Source organism: Somniosus microcephalus, chromosome 10 (genome assembly GCF_052327205.1).
Source record: "Somniosus microcephalus isolate GS21.2 chromosome 10, FLI_Smic_1.0, whole genome shotgun sequence".
Taxonomy (NCBI): domain Eukaryota; kingdom Metazoa; phylum Chordata; class Chondrichthyes; order Squaliformes; family Somniosidae; genus Somniosus; species Somniosus microcephalus.
This window is the reverse complement of record NC_140996.1, coordinates 110,222,741-110,242,337: the sequence shown is the minus strand read 5'-3', so window position 1 is coordinate 110,242,337 and position 19,597 is coordinate 110,222,741. Positions and strand designations below refer to the sequence as shown.

General features: G+C 48.3%; 1 protein-coding gene across 1 annotated transcript; it reads left to right on the top strand.

Annotated features, from left to right (window-relative positions):
• Window positions 1-10,593: 10,593 nt before the first annotated feature.
• Window positions 10,594-19,207, top strand: LOC147111624 (macrophage metalloelastase-like). The gene is made up of 5 exons (XM_085998287.1): window positions 10,594-10,646; window positions 13,441-13,559; window positions 15,440-15,596; window positions 15,706-15,809; window positions 18,714-19,207. The coding sequence occupies exons 1-5, from the start codon at window positions 10,594-10,596 to the stop codon at window positions 18,812-18,814; spliced, it is 534 nt and encodes a 177-aa protein (XP_085854413.1). The 3' UTR covers window positions 18,815-19,207.
• Window positions 19,208-19,597: the final 390 nt, after the last annotated feature.

The following is a 19,597-nucleotide window of genomic DNA, read 5'->3' as shown; positions in this document are numbered from 1 at the left end:
TCCATGCTGTTTCGTGCCCTTATATTCAATCTCATAGTGGTGCGCCCCTAGAAAAAGTGACCATCTTTGTAGTCGTTGCGCAGTCATCACCGGAACGCCCTTCTTCGGATTTTAATGGAGACAAGAGGCTGATGATCAGTCAGCAAGGTGAATTTCTGCCTGTGCAGATAGTGATTGAACTTTTTCACTCCCCACACTAGGCTGAGTGCCTCCCTGTCAATCTGGGCGTAGTTACGCTCGGTTGAGGTTAGTGATCGTGACGCAAAGGCTATTGGCCTCTCTGAGCCGTCCGAGAATTTGTGCGACAGCACCGCTCCAATGCCATAGGGTGATGCGTCACAAGCGAACCGAATTGGTAATGCTGGGTTGTAATGGGCCAATACCTCTTTCGATGTGATTAGTGTTTTGCTCTTCTGGAAAGCTCGTCTACATTCGTCATTCCACTCCCATGGCACCCAGTTTGCAGTAGCGTGTTCAGTGGGTGTAGTATTGTAGACAAATATGGCAAGAACTTATGGTAGTAGTTTACCAGCCCGAGGAACGACCTCAGTTGTGACACATTTTCTGGTGCTGGAGCCTTGACTAATGCCTCAATCTTCTCTGGGGACTTATGTAACCCCTCTTTATCGATAACGTGGCCACAATATGAGATCTGTTTTCTAAAAAACTCGCATTTGGGGCGGTTAGCTCGGAGCCCATATTCCTGCAATCTAGTGAGCACCTGCTCCAGGTTGGCAAGGTGATCACTGTCATTTTCGCCCGTGACCAGGATGTCGTCCAAATAACACTGGGTCCCTGGGATCCCTTGCAGGACTTGTTCCATTGCCCTCTGCCAAATAGCCGGAGCTGATGCTACCCCGAATACCAGCCGGTTGTATTGGTAGAGACCTTTATGGATGTTGATTGTGAGGTATTTTTTTGATGCTTCTTCTACCTCCATTTGCAGATACGCCTGAGCCAGATCAATCTTAGTGAAGCGTTTCCCTCCAGATAGCGAGGCGAAAATATCTTCAATCCGCAGAAGTGGATATTGTACGGTGTGAAGGACCGGGTTCACTGTTACCTTAAAGTCCCCACAGATGCGAACCTTCCTTGGTTCCCCAGGCGTGCTGCTCAATGACTTTTTCATGACAGGGACGATGGGTGCAGCCCACTCACTCCAGTCTACCTTGGACAGTACACCTGAACGTTCCAGACTCTCCAGCTCTGCTTCGACGGCTGGGCGGATCGCATAATGTACCGGTCTGGCCTTAAAAAATTTTGGGCTTGCGTTTTCTTCAATTTTAATCGTCGCTGTCATGCCTTTAAGTGTTCCGAGTCCTTGCTGGAACAGTTCTTTCACGTCAGTTAGGATCTTTGACAGTCGCCCAGGTGGGACGTCATCATCCTTTTTGTCAGCCACAGTCAGTGCCTGTATGGAATGCCAATCCAGTTGTATTTTCCGGATCCATTCACATCCCAGTAATGGTGGTCCTCCATCTTGCAATACATACAGGTCTAGTTTTGGTGTTTTCTTACCGTTATGTATAACGGTCACCCTTATTTTTCCTTTGGGGTAGACTTTTTGCCCCGTGTACGTCTTCAAAATAATTTTTGTGTCTCTCAAGGTTATGTGTGAGAATAGCTGCTCGTAGTCCCGTCGGTTTATGACTGTTAGAGCTGATCCTGTGTCCAATTCCATCTTTACCTGGACTCCTGCTATCTTGAGAGTGACCCAAATGGTTCGGTGATCCTCTGTTGTGATCACATTATGTAGTTTCAGACAACTCAGTTCCCTGCTTTCGGAGTCGTTATCACTCTTTTGTTCATCTGAACTAGTCTCCGTTATCTTATGTACCTTCTTGTACTTCCCTTTGGTCGGTTTCTTATTGCTGATTTTCTTTCCCGACCTGCAGACTCGTGCTATGTGTCCTACTTTTCCACACTGTCTGCACACTTTGTCTTTGAACCAGCAATCATTCTGGTCGTGTGTTGTTCTGCCGCAGTGATAGCACTTCTCTGTTCCATATGACATTTCGTTTGTGCCATATTCTTGCTGTCTCTGTTGTATCTCTGCAGCGCCCCGTGCTGCTGCTTCATATGATACCGCAATGCTGAAAGCCTTTTCCAGCGTATGGTCCTTTTCAGATAAAAGCCATTTCTGGGTTCCTTCACTTTGAAGCCCACACACAAACTTGTCCCTTAAGGTATCTGCCAGTCTCGCTCCAAACTGGCAGTGTTTCAATAGTTTGCCCAGTTCTGTTAAATAATCAGCATTGCTTTCATCCTTATGCTGGTTCCGTTTGTGAAACTTGAATCTTTCTGCTATCAGCTGCGGTGTGGGGTTTAAGTGGTCCTGTAGGATTGACACTATGTTTTCAAAATCCTTTTCTACTGGCTTCTCTGGGGTTACTAGGTTTCGTAGTAAGCCATACGTTTTTGCACCCATTGAATTCAACAATACCAGCGCTTTCTTGTCATCTGGCACTTCATTCGCCTTGCAGTCTACTTCTATGCGTTCGACATATGTCGTCCAATCTTCGACTTCATTGTCGAACGCTGTGATACTGCCACTCTTCGGCATTTTTGGGTGTGGTTAGACTGGCTTAAAATGGCATCTCCCGCGCTTTCCTTTCTTCCCTGCTGCGGCTTAAAATGGCATCTCCCGCGCTGCTGCCAACGCCGCTCTCGGTGGTCCTCGTGGCAAATGGCGACGCCCTGTGGGTTTCGTGCGCTGCTCCTGCGCTGCTGCCAGTGCCGCTCTCTGCGGTCCTCGTGGAAATGGCAGTGCCTCGCATTTTCCTGCATGCCTCTCTCCCCCGTTGACGCTGCTCAGCCCTTGAACACCGGCTGCGCTCTGCTCCCTCTCGCCTCTTTCCCCCGTTGACGCCGCTCGGTCCTGAACACCAGCTGCGCCCTGTGCGCTCTGCCCTCTCTCTCTCCCCCGTCGACACTGCTCGGCCTTTTTCTGTGCCGCTCGGTTGGGCTCTAGCCCGTCGCTGTACGGGAAGGGTCTGCGCAGTACCTGTTGCCAGCCCGTTTCGCTGGACCACCATGACTGGAAAGCCAAGCCTGGCTCTCGACAGCCTCCCCTGCGATGCTCAAATCTCCGCTGGATGGCTGGGCGGTTACCCGTGGTCGACGCCTGTGCTTCTGGACTCGACCTTCTTCCACTGTTCTCCAGGAGCGAATCCCTGGGAGGTGCTGCAGAGTTGCAGGTAGGTTCGAACTTGCTCATCGCCACTGCTACGTCCGTGTAATAATAAGAAAAGGACTGCAGAGAACGGTACAACAGGTGTTTACTCAACGCGGTTCAAACTGCAACTGAAACAACAGATTACTACTCAGTGTTATATACAGGTGTGGCCACTGCTGGTACTACAGTATACATGAGCTGTAGAAAGTAGTTCCCCCCCTTAAAGGTACATACATTACACACCGGGGCTAGTACATGGGTGGGGGTCCACATAACCCTGCCGGTCATTAGCTCGTACGGTGAGTACCCCGTGCTTTTTGACTGGCTGGCCCGGATCCCCATCAGAACCAACGGTAGGACCTCGGCCCATTTACAGGGTGAGTCCACCGTCTCCTTCCTCAATCTTTCTTTGAGGGTCCGATTCATATGCTCCATGATCCCTGATGACTGCGGGTTGTGGGCCACGTGCCACTTCCCCTCGATGCTGAGCAGCATAAGGGTATTCTGCATCACCTGTCCGGTGAAGTGACTCCCTTGGTCGGACTCCACAAACTGTGGTAGCCCCCACTGCGAGAACACCTCCCGGACCAGGATCCTGGCAGTACCCAGAGCTGTGGCTGTCCTGCAGGGGAAGGCCTCTACCCATTTCGTGAACACATCCACCAGGTCTAGGCAGTACTTATAGCCTCCCTGGGCAGTGGGCAGGGGCCCAATGTAGTCAACCTGTATCGAATGCCATGGTCCCTCTACCCTCCTGACATGTCCCATAGGTACCTTCCTTTTGCGGGGGTCAGGGATATTAGCAGCGCACACTAGACAGCTGGCGCAGAACTCGCGGACATCTTCCCTGAGTCCTGGCCACCATCCCGCCTGTTCCACCATGCTCCTGGACCCTCATGGGCCAGTTGAAGGAACTCCCTCCGGTGTTGCTGCGGCACAACCCACTGCTCCTCCTGGAACAGCATGCCCTCTTTGACGGAGAGGGTTGCTTTGCCATTATGACCCTCTACCCTTTTTCCCTCAGTCACTGCACTGAGGACTGCTTTGAGGACAGGGTCTTGGACTTGGACCATCTTAAGGTCCGGGGCTAAAGCTATCCCTGCACTCCCTTGGGTCCCGTCCCTATCTCTGACTGCTGCCATGGGTCTGGACCCATATGGGTCCCAGAAAGTGCCTGTACGGGCACCCTCCTTGGCGAGCATGTCAGCCAGCTGGTTGCCTTGGCTGCGGGGTTCTGTGGAGGAATGGGCCTTCACCTTGTGAATGAAAACCTCCCCTTCCTCCCCCACTGCTGCCAGGATTTTCTCCAGCAGGGGCTTTACTGTGAGGGGTCTCCCGTCGGCGGAGGTGTATCCGCGGTGGGACCAGATGGCCAGGTACTCCGTACACAAATTGCACGTGAATATGCTGTCTGAGCAAATTGTGTATGGGGTAGGGAAGATTTTGGGGTGTGTAACGACGTACACTACCGTGGACAGTTCAGCCTGCTGGGCACTCATGGTGCTGGGGAGCTTAATCGGCAGGGCAATGTTTGCCGCTGGGTCATAAACTCCACACCCCGTGAGACGCTCGCCAGCAGATACCGTGCTGGAACCATCTACATAGATCTCGCGGCCCGTGGTATGTATCCCAGCCCGTAAACCTATGTTCACTTCCCAAACCCCTTCTATGGAACACCGATGGGCTTTTCCAGGATATACCAGGTTGGCTGCGAGCTTTGGCTCACAGAGACCCTTCACTTTAAGATCCATCTGTGAGAGGAGCAGGGTCCAGCGAGCAATGTGGGCACTGCTCACTGTTCCATCCTTGATCCTCCCATCCAGAAGCATCTGGGTGAGTGTGTGATGGGTGAGGAGGGTGATGGGAGAGGTGCCTGTGAAGATCAGTGATCTCTTCACAGCCCAATGTGTGGCCAAGAGGTGCCGCTCACAGTTGGAGTAGCTCCTCTCCACTTCCGTGAGTATCCTGGATGAGTAGACCACCGGCCTTAGCCTGCCGTACCGCCCTTGGAGCAGCACAGCACTCAGGCTATCCCCGCTGGCTGCTACCGCCAGGAAAAACTCTTTCCCCCCATCTATGGCCCCTAGAGCTGGTGCGGTCTGCAAGTCCTTCTTGAGCCTGACAAATGCTGCCTAGCAACCCTAATCCCAAACCCACTCCACTCCCTTGTGTAGGAGTCGAAGCAGAGGGGCTACTGCGGCTGCATAGTCTTCAATGAAGTCTCTGCAGTACCCGGTTAGCCCTAAAAATGACCTCACACCCGTGACCGTGTTGGGGACTGGTAACTCTTGTACTGCTTCTCTCCTTGCCTTATCGATGGCCCTTTCTCCAGCGCGTACGGTCAGGCCTAGGAATTTTACCTCCTGCTGGCCGATCTGCGCTTTCTTGGGGTTTACCTTAAAACCCTTTTGCCCGAGCAGCTCCAGCGAATCGGTGAACAGGAGCAGGTCATCCACATATTGTACCAACTGTCTGGGCTGACTGAAATCCTTTAAAATGTTTGCCATGCACTGATGGAAAACGCTGGGGCTGTTATGGAAGCCCTGAGGCAAACAGTTCCACGTGTACTGTTGCCCTTTAAACATAAAGGCAAACTTGCACTGATCCTCCCTCCTTAAAGTGATGGACCAAAACCCGTTGGAAATATCCAGCACCGTGAAAGTGGTCGCGGATGCTGTGATACTTCCTATCAGATTGGCAACTGCTGCTACCATGGGTGCACAGGCTGGGATGTTACTGTTGAGCACTCGATAGTCCATCGTGGCCCTCCAGGAATTGTCCGGCTTTCTAACCGGCCACAGTGGAGAACTCACGTGGGTGGCTATCGGTCTCAAAACTCCCTGCTGTACTAAGCATGACATGGCTGCTTCCATGTCTGGCTCCGTTTCCCTGGGGAAGTTATACTGTTTCTGTGGTCGGGCCAAGGGGTCCCGTCTACGCTGACCTCAAACCCGTTGACCCTCCCGCAGTCGTGTTCGTGTGTGGCAAATGTGGCCAGGTGGGCTTGCACAAATGCCCGGAACTCCTGTGGGGTGTTACTGACCAGGAGCTCGAGTTTATAACCCTCTTTGGGCTTCATGGTGCATAGGGTCCCCTTCCCTTCTTTCCCTGGGATTATCACTATCTCGCCGTCCTTTCCTGTAATTGCCCCCCATAGGCAATGATTTCTTAAATCTACCAGGATCCCGTGGCCTACAATAAAGTCAGCTCCCAGGACCCCTCTTCCACCCTCCACTTCCCATTTCATCAGGACACAGGTCCAATTGGAGCGGAGTGGTCCTAACCGAATGGCGAGCGGGATGAAAAATGAGCAGGCCTGTTCTTTGCCTGTGAACCCCAACAGACTTTATGGGACCCCGTTAGATAGAGGTGAGGTGGTGTTGTTAGCTGAATGGACCACGATGCATGATGCCCCCGTGTCCAACAGATAGGTCCCCTTCACCTTTTCCACCTCCATCTCCACGAGGGGTCTTTTCCATTCATCGTATCGAAGGGAACACAGGTAAACGGGCTGTGCTGGCTCTAGTCATGGCTGTGGGTTGGATGGGGCTGATGAGGTCAGAGCACCGGTAGTGGCTGCTACTCTCCTGTGGCCAGTCAATAAGGACCTCATGGTGTCCAAGAATGACTCGACCGCTGCGGGAGGGATTCCCGCCTCCGCCTTTTGGGCTGGGGCTGTAGAATTCTTTCCCTTGTTGTCTTTCCAAGGGTTTTTGCACTCCTTCCGCCAGTGACCATCCTTCCCACACCCATAACAATTCATCTTTGGTTTGGGGGGTGTTATTCCCCTCCTGATGCCACTCTTTCCTACCCGGTCCGGGTTTTACCTCATGCACCTTCCCCTTGGGTGGGTGTGCATTGGTTCCCCTACCGTTCTTATAGGCTAGGGTCAACTGTCTGATCACCGTAAGTTCGGTGGTCTGGGGATTCTTGGGGTCAAACCAGACTTCCGCCTTGGCCCAGACCTGTGGCAAGCTGTTTGCCACCAGGCACCAGAGCCAATGAGCCAGTGGATCCCCGTTTAGGAACATCCGGTTAAGTGTCCCCGGACAGGCACTCCGGTACACCGGCCATAACCTGTCCGCGAAAGCCTGTGGGGTTTCCCCTGTGAGCTGGACCATCTTCTCCACACGGGAGAAAGGACTTCCCTCCTTCATCCCCATGGCCTCCAGAACTTCATCCCTGAGCGCCTCATACTCGCTCTGCCCCTTCTTACACTCGTCAGCGAGGGATTGGAGGAGCCTACTCTCCAGGGAAAATAGCAGCATTTTGGCCTGCTCAGCACCATCGCAGTCATTGACGCTGGCTGCCTGCTCTACTTCCCTGAAGTGGATCGAGGGGTCCCCTTTTTTGGAGAGCTTTGGGATATGGCTCACCATAGCCCTAAGCTGTTGGGTGCTATCGGGTAATACGAACTGGTTTTGGAAGGGTCCCTCATCGTCGCCATTGACGGGTGGGCCGAACCTCCAATGCCGGGCTGGGCACATCGGTCCCGGCTCCGACCTCTCTGGCGGGGTTTGCTCCACCTCCGCTCCCACCTCTGGCTCCACACCTCCCTTGCTGCCAGACCCCACTAAAACCTGGCGCTACGGGTGGTGGTCATGAGACCTCCTGTTCCTCAACCGGGTCGTCCCTGGGCACTACCAGTGATATTTGAACTGTCCTCCCCTCGTTTCCCATAAAATCCGCCTGCCTGCCTTCGGGCTTATGAGGCACACCATGCCTTTCGCCTTCCTCAGGGCCAGGCTCAGATTTTCTATCTGTTCCTTGCAGGAGCCATGATCTGCATCTTCAAACCTCTGTTCACTTGCTAGCTTATAAGCTGCCTTTACCTCTTTTACTTTCTCCTCCTGCTCTCTAACTTGCCTTGCTAGGCGGGCATTCTTTTCCCGCAACCTTAACTCATTACCATTGGCTTCGGTGACTTGGCACTGTAGGTATTCCAGCTGGGCCTTATGTTCACCCATTAAATACAACCTCTCCTGATTCAGGGCCTGCAATGCTACCAGTAACTTCTCCCCAGCCTTATCCTGGATCTCCAGGGCTGACTCCTTTAACTCAGCTGCCTATGCTGCAATGAGCCTGTCCAAAAGCTGGACCTGCTTTTTGAAACACATCAGCCAGACTGCCTTCTCTAAGGACTTCTTGTATTCCCTCCCCTCTGTCCACTTAGCTGCTGCATCTACCGGACGCCCAGCACTTAACAGATTGGTGATCCACTTCTTTGTGATATTCACCTTGCTAAACACATAATCAGAAATCCTTTCCTCCATCATGGTTTGCTCTTCCGAACCATTGTCTACTGTATCGCACCCCTGTTGCCAGAGTCTTGCCGCGGTCGCCATTTCTGTAGGGGGTGGTGTGTCGTGCCCAGTCAGCTTTGCCTCTGACTGTCCTTTGAGCGGTTCAAATTGCTCCCACACCCCTGGGTTCTAAACACTGGACTTAGGTACAGGCGGCGATACACAAAACCGAGTAGACAAGTGGTTTGGTGTAAGAAAAACCAAAATTTTATTAAAAGCAGAAGAAAACAATCTTATGAAAATTACTGGTATGAAAATTAGAGGCATAAACAATTACAGTTATATGGGAATGGGGAACACACAGCACATCGAGGGAAAACAACTACGTTAAACAATCCTCTTATCCTTATCCCACCCGCTATACCTAACCAGATTAAGCTATGAGGGGCCAGGAATTCATGCTCACCGATCCAATACCTGTTGCTCAAACGGTTGTGAGTTTTCAGGTCCACTCCCGCTGTCCTTTGGGACATCCTCTCGCCACATGGTCTCAGGGCGCAGCGTTGAAGTTGTTGATGCGAAGCACCCTACTTTTTCCTCAGCTACCATCGTTGTCTCGTCGCAATAATTTTCTTCTTCTTCTCCCTCGGGCGGTCGTCAGCGGTAATGTTACGGTCGGGGGTCGATTGGCGGTCTTTATCGTCTGAAAGATTTTACTACCCATGCTTCGAACGCTTGTTTATTCGTCACGGGCGCTGCCACCCACTCTTCGAATGCCTTCTTATTCACAGTGTTCATGCATGCAACGCCAACTTATTCGCCAAATGCCAGCTTATAACTAGGCGTTTGCTTTTTCCCAACGTGTATTTCGCTGCCCTTCTCTGCTTTTATCGGTTTACCTTCTTCTTCATCTCGTCTCGTCTTGTCTGCCCGTTTGTGGCCTGTGTGTCCTATGTGGTTTTCAACTCGGGTCTCGTTCTCCTCCCACATTTGGCCCCGGTGTAATGGGCATCCTTGGTTGTTGAGCGGCGTGGGGAGCGAGAAGAGAGCCCGCCATGAGGCCAGGGCGCGAGGACGAGCGGCAGCAGGCCAAGGCCACAAGCAAGAGATAAGAAATCTAAACCGATTACCACTGATGAGCCTACAATTATACCCATTCTTCAACTCCTTATCTGCGCGCCAAATCAGGTCAGTCCCTTTGTCTTACTTTTGGCCGGCTTGTTTAAATGATTACAACCATTTACTTTAACGACTTTTGGAGTGGTTGTCTCCGGGTCTAATGGCCCCGATGTCCTAGTTGTTTGTCATGGATAAAGACTTAATTGTCCCCATCCTGACTTGATGGCTACTGTGAACTGTTACCGATTTAATATGCAGAAGCCTAATGGCCTCAATTCTAGGCCCATTCTAGCTTGATCTATTTCAAGTTGAATGAATGCATATTCTGTGTTTACTTTGTCTGGCTGGCTTCAGAGAGTCCCTTTTCACAGATTCCTGCATTTTAAGTTTCATCTCCGAGCCTGCCTGTGTTCAGAGCCCTGTTTTAAAAATCCTGTCGGTTTTGGTCACGAGGTTACAGAAGCCATTTTGGGCAGCCTGTTTTTAATAACTTGTCCAACCAGGGTCCCTTGATCCATAATTTCGGGGAGTGCGGGAATTTTGAGAACCCTAGACTTACAAGCTCAACTAAAAAATAATTCAGATGCTCCGATTTTAACTCCCGGCAGAGGAACGTTGCCACCTACACTTTCTTGCTGAGATGGTCAATATTCGGACCCTGTGGGTGGGGGGGGAGGGCGAGCTGAAGTTCCTGCTGCTCCTGGTTCCACCAAAGAGTTAGATATTTCCCGGTCCAGTTTGTGAGCAGCCGCCAGCTGTCCATTTAAGGACCACTAGTTAGACCGCTCACTGCCCGGTACCAATGGACAGAGTGTGCTCCACCCATTTGTACCGAAATTTCAATTGGTGACCTATCTACATCATTCGACCCTGATTTGAATAATTTAATGAATTGCCACCTGATTCAGGTGGCACTTGGGCTGCCCTTGTGAAGGACCAGGCAGTGGGCAGGATCGGAGCGGGAATGGGATGAGAAGTGCAGTGGTCTGCTTTCAGGGCTGCTACCTCCCCCTTTCCACCCGGTGAACCTAATATCAGCCATAGAGCACCAATAACATGTCTGACCTTCATTTTAAGCTGTGTAAAAGTGAAAAGACTGCAAGCAACTGGTAGCAAGCTAAAAAAAGTGCAATATTTTTGCTATAAAATGACAAATTGCTAGAAATATAGTAGCTGGATATTTGCCAGCAGGGTCCACACATGATGAGAGGATTAAAATCAAAATGTTAACTGTTTTTTCTCCTTTTCAGATGCTGATGGATCTGCTGTGTAATTCCAACAACTTGTTGTTTTTAGTTCAGATTGCTAGCAGTTGATGTTTTCTTTTTATGTATAATATCTTTTCTGCGACTGCTTTCTTTAAATGAGGCTATTAATAATTTAATCAATTTTTTCATCTGCAATAGAGTCATGTATACGGGGAACATTTGTATGTGTAGCAGCCTCATAAATAACAAATGCAAAAGATCGCAGAAACTCGATTTGCGCTGGACCTAATTTGTGCTCGAAATTCCTCGATCTTTTGCACAGGTTTGGCTGAGTTCAGGCGAATTGTGTTGAAAAAACAGCGCAACAAAGCGGAAACTCCAGGCTGAGATGTTTACAACTTTGCGACACAAAGCAACCATAGAGTCATGGAGGAAAAATTTGGTTGAGCGCACGGGCGTGGCAATGTTTACGCCTCTCGCAAAATTGACCAGACATTTTGCAGTGGCGCTAAACACTACCGCCACGATCTTCTGCGCCTGCAGTTCGTGATGTCAGTCGAGTGTGCAATGCCCTGGTAGCGCCCTGGAGTGGATATTGAGTGGCACCCCCTGCCTTTCCGCCTGCCACTAGCAATGACAGGTTGAGGGGAACGCTTTGCAGTCGGGAAAGGACTGGGAGGGCGCTATTTAAAGGCGACCGCTTCCTGCCTTTTTTTGTCGGCGACATTTTTGCAACACTCATTCTGAGAGAGAGAGACAGAATTCTGGAGAGATTCAACGCTGTGTGAAGGAGTTTAGGGTACTGAGCAGCACTTTGCTGGTTCATTTTCCCTGTGCATCTCCATTGTTCTTTCCAGCAGAATTGATGTACAGGTCTCTCCAGGCTGAGATTCAAGGCTGCAATGAGCAGGGTGTGGATGGTGAGCAAGATCGACCCTCCCCTTTAAAAACTGGCTGGCACCAGGGTGTCTGTGTTCCATTGCTGACTGTCATCACATGAGCTCCACCAGTGCGCTGAGGTAGCGCCTCGCTCCTCGGTGTTAGCACCTTAAGAGACGTGTGTAGCGCCTGATTTAGCGTTCCAATCACCTCCAAGGGCGATAGAAGCCAAGTTTCCAGTCGGAGGCGATAATTAGCGCCAGGCACTAAACTTTGCGCCTGGCCGATAATTGCACCCCAAATGGGGTGATACCAAATTTCTCCCACATAGAGTCAGAACGGCAGAGAAGGAGGTCATTCGGCCCATCGAGTCTGTGCCGGCTCTCTGTAGAGCAATCCAGTCAGTCCCATTCCCTCGCTCTATCCCCGTAGCCTTGCAAGTTTATTTCCCTCAAGTGCCTATCCAGCCTCCCCTTGAAAACATAAAAGTGTCTCCATTTCCACCAATTCCGTCGGCAGAGAGTTCCAGGTCCTCACCACTCGCTGCGTAAAAAAGTTTTTCCTCACGTCCCTCCTATATCTCTTGCCCAAAACCTTAATCTGTGTCCCCATTCCTTGTACCATCAACTAGTGGGAACTGCCTTTCCTCATCTAGCCTATCCAAACCTGTGATAATCTTGTACACCTCTATCAAATCACCCCTCAACCGCCTTTGCTCTAATGAAAACAAATCCAGCTTCTCCAACCTGTCCTTGTACCTAAGCTCTCCCATCCCAAGAACCATTCTGGTGAATCTCCACTGCACCCTCTCAAGGGCCTTCACATCCTTCCTAAAGTGTGGTGACCAGAACTGGACGCATTACTCCAGTTGTGGCCTAACCAGCGCTTTATAAAGGTTCTGCATGTCTTCCCTACCTTTGTACTCAGTACCTCAATGTATGAAGCCCAAGATCTCATATGCTTTGTTAACCATTCTCTCAATATGTCCTGCCACTTTCAGGGACCTATGCACATTAACTCCCAGGTCCCTCTGTCCCTGCACACTCTTTAAAACTGTGCCATTAAGTGTGTATTCCCTCTCTCTGTTCCTTCTGCCAAAATGCATCACCTCATACTTCTCTGCATTAAATTCCATCTGCCACTTGTCTGCCCATTCTGCTAGCCTTTCTATGTCCTGTTGCAGTCGATTGATATCATCTTCACTGTTTGCCACACCCCCAAGTTTGGTGTCATTGGAAAATTTAGAAATTCTACTCTGTGTTCCAATATCCAATTCATTTATATATATCAATAAAAGCAGTGGCCCCAGCACTGACCCTTGGGGAACACAACTGTCTGGCATCCTGCTGTCTGAAAAACAGCCATTTACCACAACTCGCTGTTTTCTGTCCTTAAGCCAATTCCTTATCCAAGCTGCCACTGACCCATCTATTCCATGAGCCTCAATTTTGTTAACCAGCCTTCTAAGTGGTACTTTTTCAAACGCCTTCCGAAAATCCATGTAGACAACATCCATTGCATTCCCTTCATCAATCCTCCCTGTTACTTCATCAAAAAATTCAATTAGATTTGTCAAACATGATCTGCCTTTTACAAATCTGTGTTGGCTCTGCTTAATTAGCTTAAGCCTCTCCAAGTGCCCATAGCAAGTAGCAAGACTTCCCCCATAAAGACGAATTATAAAATATTGAGGTTATTTCTGAGTATATACTGACAGCTGGTGTAGTTTCCAGCCATGAACACATATGTAGAAAATGATTCCATTAAGTTCTGCACCAGGATAATCAGTGATGCAATTTTGTTCATTGTTATATAGGTTCTATAAGAAAGCACGGTCTTCAAAGGTAATCTCAGTTAAAGACACTTGGCCAAGTCTCCCATCAAATATCGATGCTGCCTATGCAATCGGGAGGACAAATGTTTATTTTTTTACCGGTTAGACATTGCCTATTTATTTACTTTTAGTAATAAATCAATTAGTATGTTAGTAATAGTCTATTGTCTACGATGCATAAAAGTCATACACCAATTATAGTTGATTTGGATTTTTCCCTAATTTTTTTTAAATCAAGCATAATGCCTGGGCCAAATCCTGCTGGAGTATGCACCATTTTTTAGAATTTTTCCTTCACCGTTCAGCTTGAATATAATTTGTGCTGTAACTTGCTGGAAGTGAGAGCTGATAACAGCGTGACAAGGGCAACACAGCATCTGGAACTTTAGTGAAATTTTAAATTTTAAAAATCTGTAAGAAGAATTTACTGCATGCAGAAATGAAGACTCAACAGTTTAAATTGTTCTCTTTCTGGGCTGGAGAGATTGGTTGGCATTGCATTAACAATGATCACATTGTTAAAAGGGTACTTACACTGTTAATTGTGAGCCCTAACTTTCAGTGGCGAGTTTAATGGGCAATTAATGTGCAATCCAGCAAGTTCTTAAAAATAATGGGGAAGCTGAGGTCGAGATGCCTTTTGTGTGAAGCAAATGGCGGAGCGGCATGAATCGACCAGAAAGTTCTGGAGATTCGCAACACTCAGAGTGTCTCTTAACCCCCTGAACTTGCTGGCTGATTTGTGCATTAATGACGGCGTGTGTCCTGAACTCGCCATTATTTTTCCAGGATGATACGGCCCATAGAGTTTGCTCTTCCTAATTCAAAGTTGTTTAGTTCAAATTATCTGATAATTCACATTTTTAAACACTAAGGCCTAGAAATTCAGTGGCCTGCGCCACCAGTTTGCGCCCAAAGAGGGCACTCAGTGGCTTTAGCGCCACTGGCCACACCTACCGCGATATTTAGTGGGGCGCTAATGGCGGTGTTAGCCTGTAGCTCTGCGCCGCCACCGATGATGTCATCGGTGTGCGCAGCGCCCCGCTCCCGCCCCGATGACCATATTTGGTCGCGCCCGCCTCTTCAGCGCTGGCCGCAAATAGCGACCGGTACACAGGGGCCTACCTGTGGCGGTAGTGGCGCTAGTTAAGGTGGAGGTGCAGCCGGCCACTTTTTCGGCGGCCGCCTGACAGCACCTCCGTCCCCTGCCTCCTACACCCCCCCCCCCGTGGCATTGCCGGCTGTTTCCCGAGAGCCCGGCACTTCTCCTTGGTGCCGGGCTCATTTGCCGGCACTCGTGAGTGGGGATCGTGCTGTTGCAGGCACCTCCCCCTTAACAGTGGGAGGAAGGCCTGCAGTACCGCAGCATGCCGTGCCGCAGCATGTGGCGCTGCGGCCCTTAGCGCGCCGATATTCAGTTTCAGCGCCCCAAGCGGGGCGCAGGAAGCCTCGATTAGCGGCCCGCTTCCATTTGGGGCACAGAAACTGAATATCCGGATGGCGCAAGTGGCTCCGCTCGCAGTGGTAATTCCGGCGCCCAGGCGAGCTTGGCGCCCCAAACGGCGCCCAACTGAATTTTAAGCCCTAAATTCCTACTTTCCTGTATTGTCTAAATTGCTTAATTCAAAGTTTTGGATAAATACTTTTTTAGCACACAAAATGACTTTGAGTAGATTGTTGCAGAAAATACTCTTTAGACCTTAGTATTTGCAACATTATCATGATCATCCTTCCAGTAATGATTTTCAAATTATTAGAGGATGCTCCTCCTCATTGTTGTTAATAATATGGGTTATTCCAAATATTGTTAGCACAACAGAAGTTTCTGTTTGTGTGCCATCACTGGAGGCCAATCAATCTGCGTCTGTGAGTATCACAATTATACACAGTATGATAAGGTCTGTTTAATATAAAACTGAGTGAGAGGATTGCCCAATCATTTTGCAATTATTTTTACAAAAAATTGCTTTTCACCTTGCAGGATCTCAATACTGGCGTTTCAGAAGGACTGTTCTGAGATCAGGTTACCCAAAGCCCATCTCTGACCTTGGTTTTCCAAGCAGTGTTAATAAAATAGATGCCGCAATGGGTGTAGGTCGTAGAAGGATACTGTTCTTTGTGGGAGATCAACTCTGGCTGTAAGTGCTTTCATAACTTTTTCTATCTTTGACCCATTTTCTGATGCTTTTGTTGTTGTTTGTTTCCCCGGAGATCATAACATACTGTACCATGTACTTTCTTATTTAGTTATAATCAACGTAGAAATCAAATGTTCCGTGGATATCCAAGATCAATAAGGAAGTATTTTCCACAAATTTCCAATCGTGTGGATGCAGCTTTTACATATCGAAGTAAGTATGCACTTGGTAGAGAAAGGTAACTTATAGTTTAATAACAGTGGTAAAATTAAAATAATAAAATCAGTGTGGAAGATGTAAGTAAGATGCAGCTGGCAGATTTGAAAGGATTTTTTTTAATTCAGTTGTTTTAAATTGAATGGATCTCTTTACATTAAGAATATAAATGCTGTTTTGTTGCGCAAAACCCTATCTATAGGAACATGGGTCACAAAATCATGCGTAGAGGTCAGATTGAATATTTATCACTGGAACATCAGGAGTGTCACAAATCAGAGCATCCGAGCACCATTTCTCTGATCTGTGCTCCTATAAAGCAAGGCTCCATTCCAGCAGCTGAGCCTCATAACATCAGCAGTGTGGGGGGGCAGGCTGGGAGAAGAGCAAGGTGTCTGCCCGGGAGAAGAACGAGGGGCTAGGAGAAGATCGGGTGGGGGGAGCCGGGCCGGGACAAGATGAAGGTGTTGGGCCATGAGAAGCTCGAGGGGTCGGGATCCGGGCTGGCAGAAGAACGAGGGGTTGGGCCGGGAGAAGATCAGGGGGTCGGGGACCGGGAGATGATCGAGGGGTCGGGCCATGAATGGCAAGAAGATCGGGGGCCGGAGAAGGATGGGGGTTGCCGAGAGGAGCAGCATGGGGAGGGCCGGAGGTGGGGGTGGAGGGGGAGGCCTTTTGGGGGGATCCGGGGCCTGGGGCGGAGACCTCGTGTGGAGGTATCGGAGGCCTTTTGGGGGGATCGGAGGCCTCGTGGGGGGTATCTGAAGCCTTGTGGGGCGATCGGAAGCCTCGTTGGGGGTGGAGGCCTGGTGCGGGCAATCGGAGGCCTTGTAGTTGGGTCTCCAATCGCGGGGGATGGGTTAGACAGGGACCCTGGATCGAAGAGGTTGTTGTAAAACACTTACATCCTGGGTCCAACAGACCTCGCCTTGCTGTAGCTGGTGGGTTTTACGAAGTGTGCAAAACCCGAGCAGCTACAGTTAAACACAAAGTGGAGGTTAAAGAAGATTTTTCCAGCCTCATTATAATATTTAAATAGACGGCCCGACTCCTGGCAGTGGACTGGCTGCCCCACCCCACCTCCCCGGCCTTCCTATGCTAAAACTAGAAGTGGGTGGGTTGGAGGTAGGTTCAGGTCGTTATTCTGATGTTTAGCGCTTTAACTACCCCCATGCCCCCAACCCACCCATTTTAATAGGTGAAAATACCCTCCCACTGAAAGAAAGAGAGAAATACATGTATATTGCAGCTCAAGCCATTAATGGCATCACTGTCAGAGTTTATAACATTGTCTGAACACTTCAGCTTCAAAGTATCTATGTTTTTGTTTAGCAGTAAAATGTAGAATTTAATTGTCTGTTATTTGAATACATACAAGAGTGGTTAACAAGTGGAGACAATAAAACCTGCAGGACTCTGTCTATCAGTCTGCAGGTTTGATGAAGAAGAGAGATTCAGGTCTAAAAGTATAACTATAACTTAATTAGGTCTTGCCATGGCATTGATCTTGATCACATTTTTTGTCCTGTTGCTGGTTGAGTCCAGGAGGCATAATCTGGACTCAACGCTAAATTTATACTGACGAGAAACTCCTTGAAAAAATAACCATCAAAATGGTGACAGCATCGTTCACTGATTTTGTTTTGTCTCTTCCTGGCAGTGTTCCTTCAGCTAAAGCTAAAAACTAAAGTACATTGTCCTGATTTGTTTTTAACTATCTGCACATCTATGCATGCTCTGCATGAACAGACTGTATTCATACATAAGCCCCAAAATTGTGTGACTCCACTCCTGCCATTCCCAATTTGCATTGTTCCCAATTGCTGACTAATTTGGGAGCAAGTGAATTATTTGATCATAACATCTGTAAAATGGAACTGTGACAGTGTAGAATTCCCTCAGTGATGCTCTGAAGCTCAAGTCCTGGATTGGGGTTTGGACCCAACCATTTGATTGTGAGGTGGGAGTGCTACCACTGAGCCCAGACTGACAATTGCTTACATAGATACTTTTTAGGAATTTTTGTGCAATTCCTTTAATTTTCTTTCAGCGTGACTATATCAGAAAGGAGTAATCTGGAGAGAAAAAAGTCTATCTTTCTGATCCTGATTATAAATAATGCTAAGAACAGTAACACAGTTACCCAGGACCACAAAATTATCTGTCCAACTTTTCAATTCAAGAAAATATGACTCCAAAAATCCACAAGGCTCAATTGGCCAATTAATCTGTGATTGTGCTCACTGGTGCTCTCCAGCAATGACCCTGCTGAATTTTGCAGGGTTCCTGGAAAAGCTACCTGTTTAACTTGGGGCATATTGCCATCCATGTCACTGTAGGCACATCTCTAGTGCCCACCTGCCCCATTCTGTCAGGACATCTGATGCCTGGCCACCTTTGGGGGGTAGTGGGGATAAATTCCCAGGAACCCCCAGAGGCACAATGCACTCCTTCCCTCAGCCCTCCTGTCTAAGGAAGCCAATCCAGAACTTTCCAAACAGTTTACTTTGTCTTCTGGTGTCCACGTTGCTTCCCTGGCCTGACAATACAGGTGGCTTTCAATTGTGTTATTTTGTTGAACATGCATATCAGCTCTCTCAGCAAACCAGCTTCAAGACTTACACAAAGCCCTTCAGGGCTCAGAATGCTGGAACTCAAACATAAAGTCCCTTCCCCTTATTCTGGCTCCACCCTTTTGCCATTATTGATCTTTTAAGAGGCAGCCAGAGGTTCTGCCCATTATACGGCCAACTGGAAACTCCCAAAATCGGCGGAAAGCTGGTACCTGCCTGTTTCCAAAATGTTCTACTGGAGTTACAACATGAACCTGGTAGAAGGCACAAGGAAATGTGGGTCTCATGATTTTAGCAAATAATAACTGAACTTTTTTTTTATGAACAGGGCATTATTACCTCACAAGTGGACCTTTGGTGTACAAATACAGCCGTCGACTTTCTTTCAGAGCAACTTTGAAACCAGAGGGGTGGATGAATTGTGACTAAGTAAATGCTTTGCTACCACACCGCTGTGTACTCCATTTTGTGGGGAATATTGCTTGGGAAGATGGAAATGTTATCTTAGGTATAAGGCAAAATTGGCTATTCAACGCAAGCTTAATTATTGACTCTTTCACAATACTGTTGCTGCATTTTAATATGAAATTAATCAATCAGTTGCTTTAATCGCTCAATCTATTGCATAATTTGCAATAAGGTAATGTTAATAAAACATTAATATTTATTGGACTATGTATGTACTTAGTTGTGTAGTAAATGTTTGCAGGCCATTGCTTACATATTTACATTGAAAGCAGATAAGAATATTAATGGTATTTTAAGCAAAATGTTTCTTTCTACTAATGCATAAATTCAATGCATTCATGTCATAAATCATGATTCCAGTATATACTATTGAAAATAAATAAATAATGTCAATAGAAACTGAAGTTGTCATGGTACTGTGTATCAGCGCTAAATTAAATCTGAATTGACAGTGATCTTTACCACTATAACCCACAGGAGAGAAGTTAGGAAACACCTCGTCACACAAAGGGTAGTAGAAGTGTGGAACTCTTTCCATCAAAAAGCAGTGGATGCTAACTCACTTAATAATTTCAAAACAATAGTTTCTTGCTAGCCAAGGGTATTAAGGGATATAGAGCAAAGATGGGTGGATGGAGTTAGGATATAGATCAGCCATGATCTCAATGAATGGCGGTACAGGCTTGAAGGGCTGGATGGCCTACTACTGTTCCTATGTTCCTATATTTAATTATTTTAAATAGT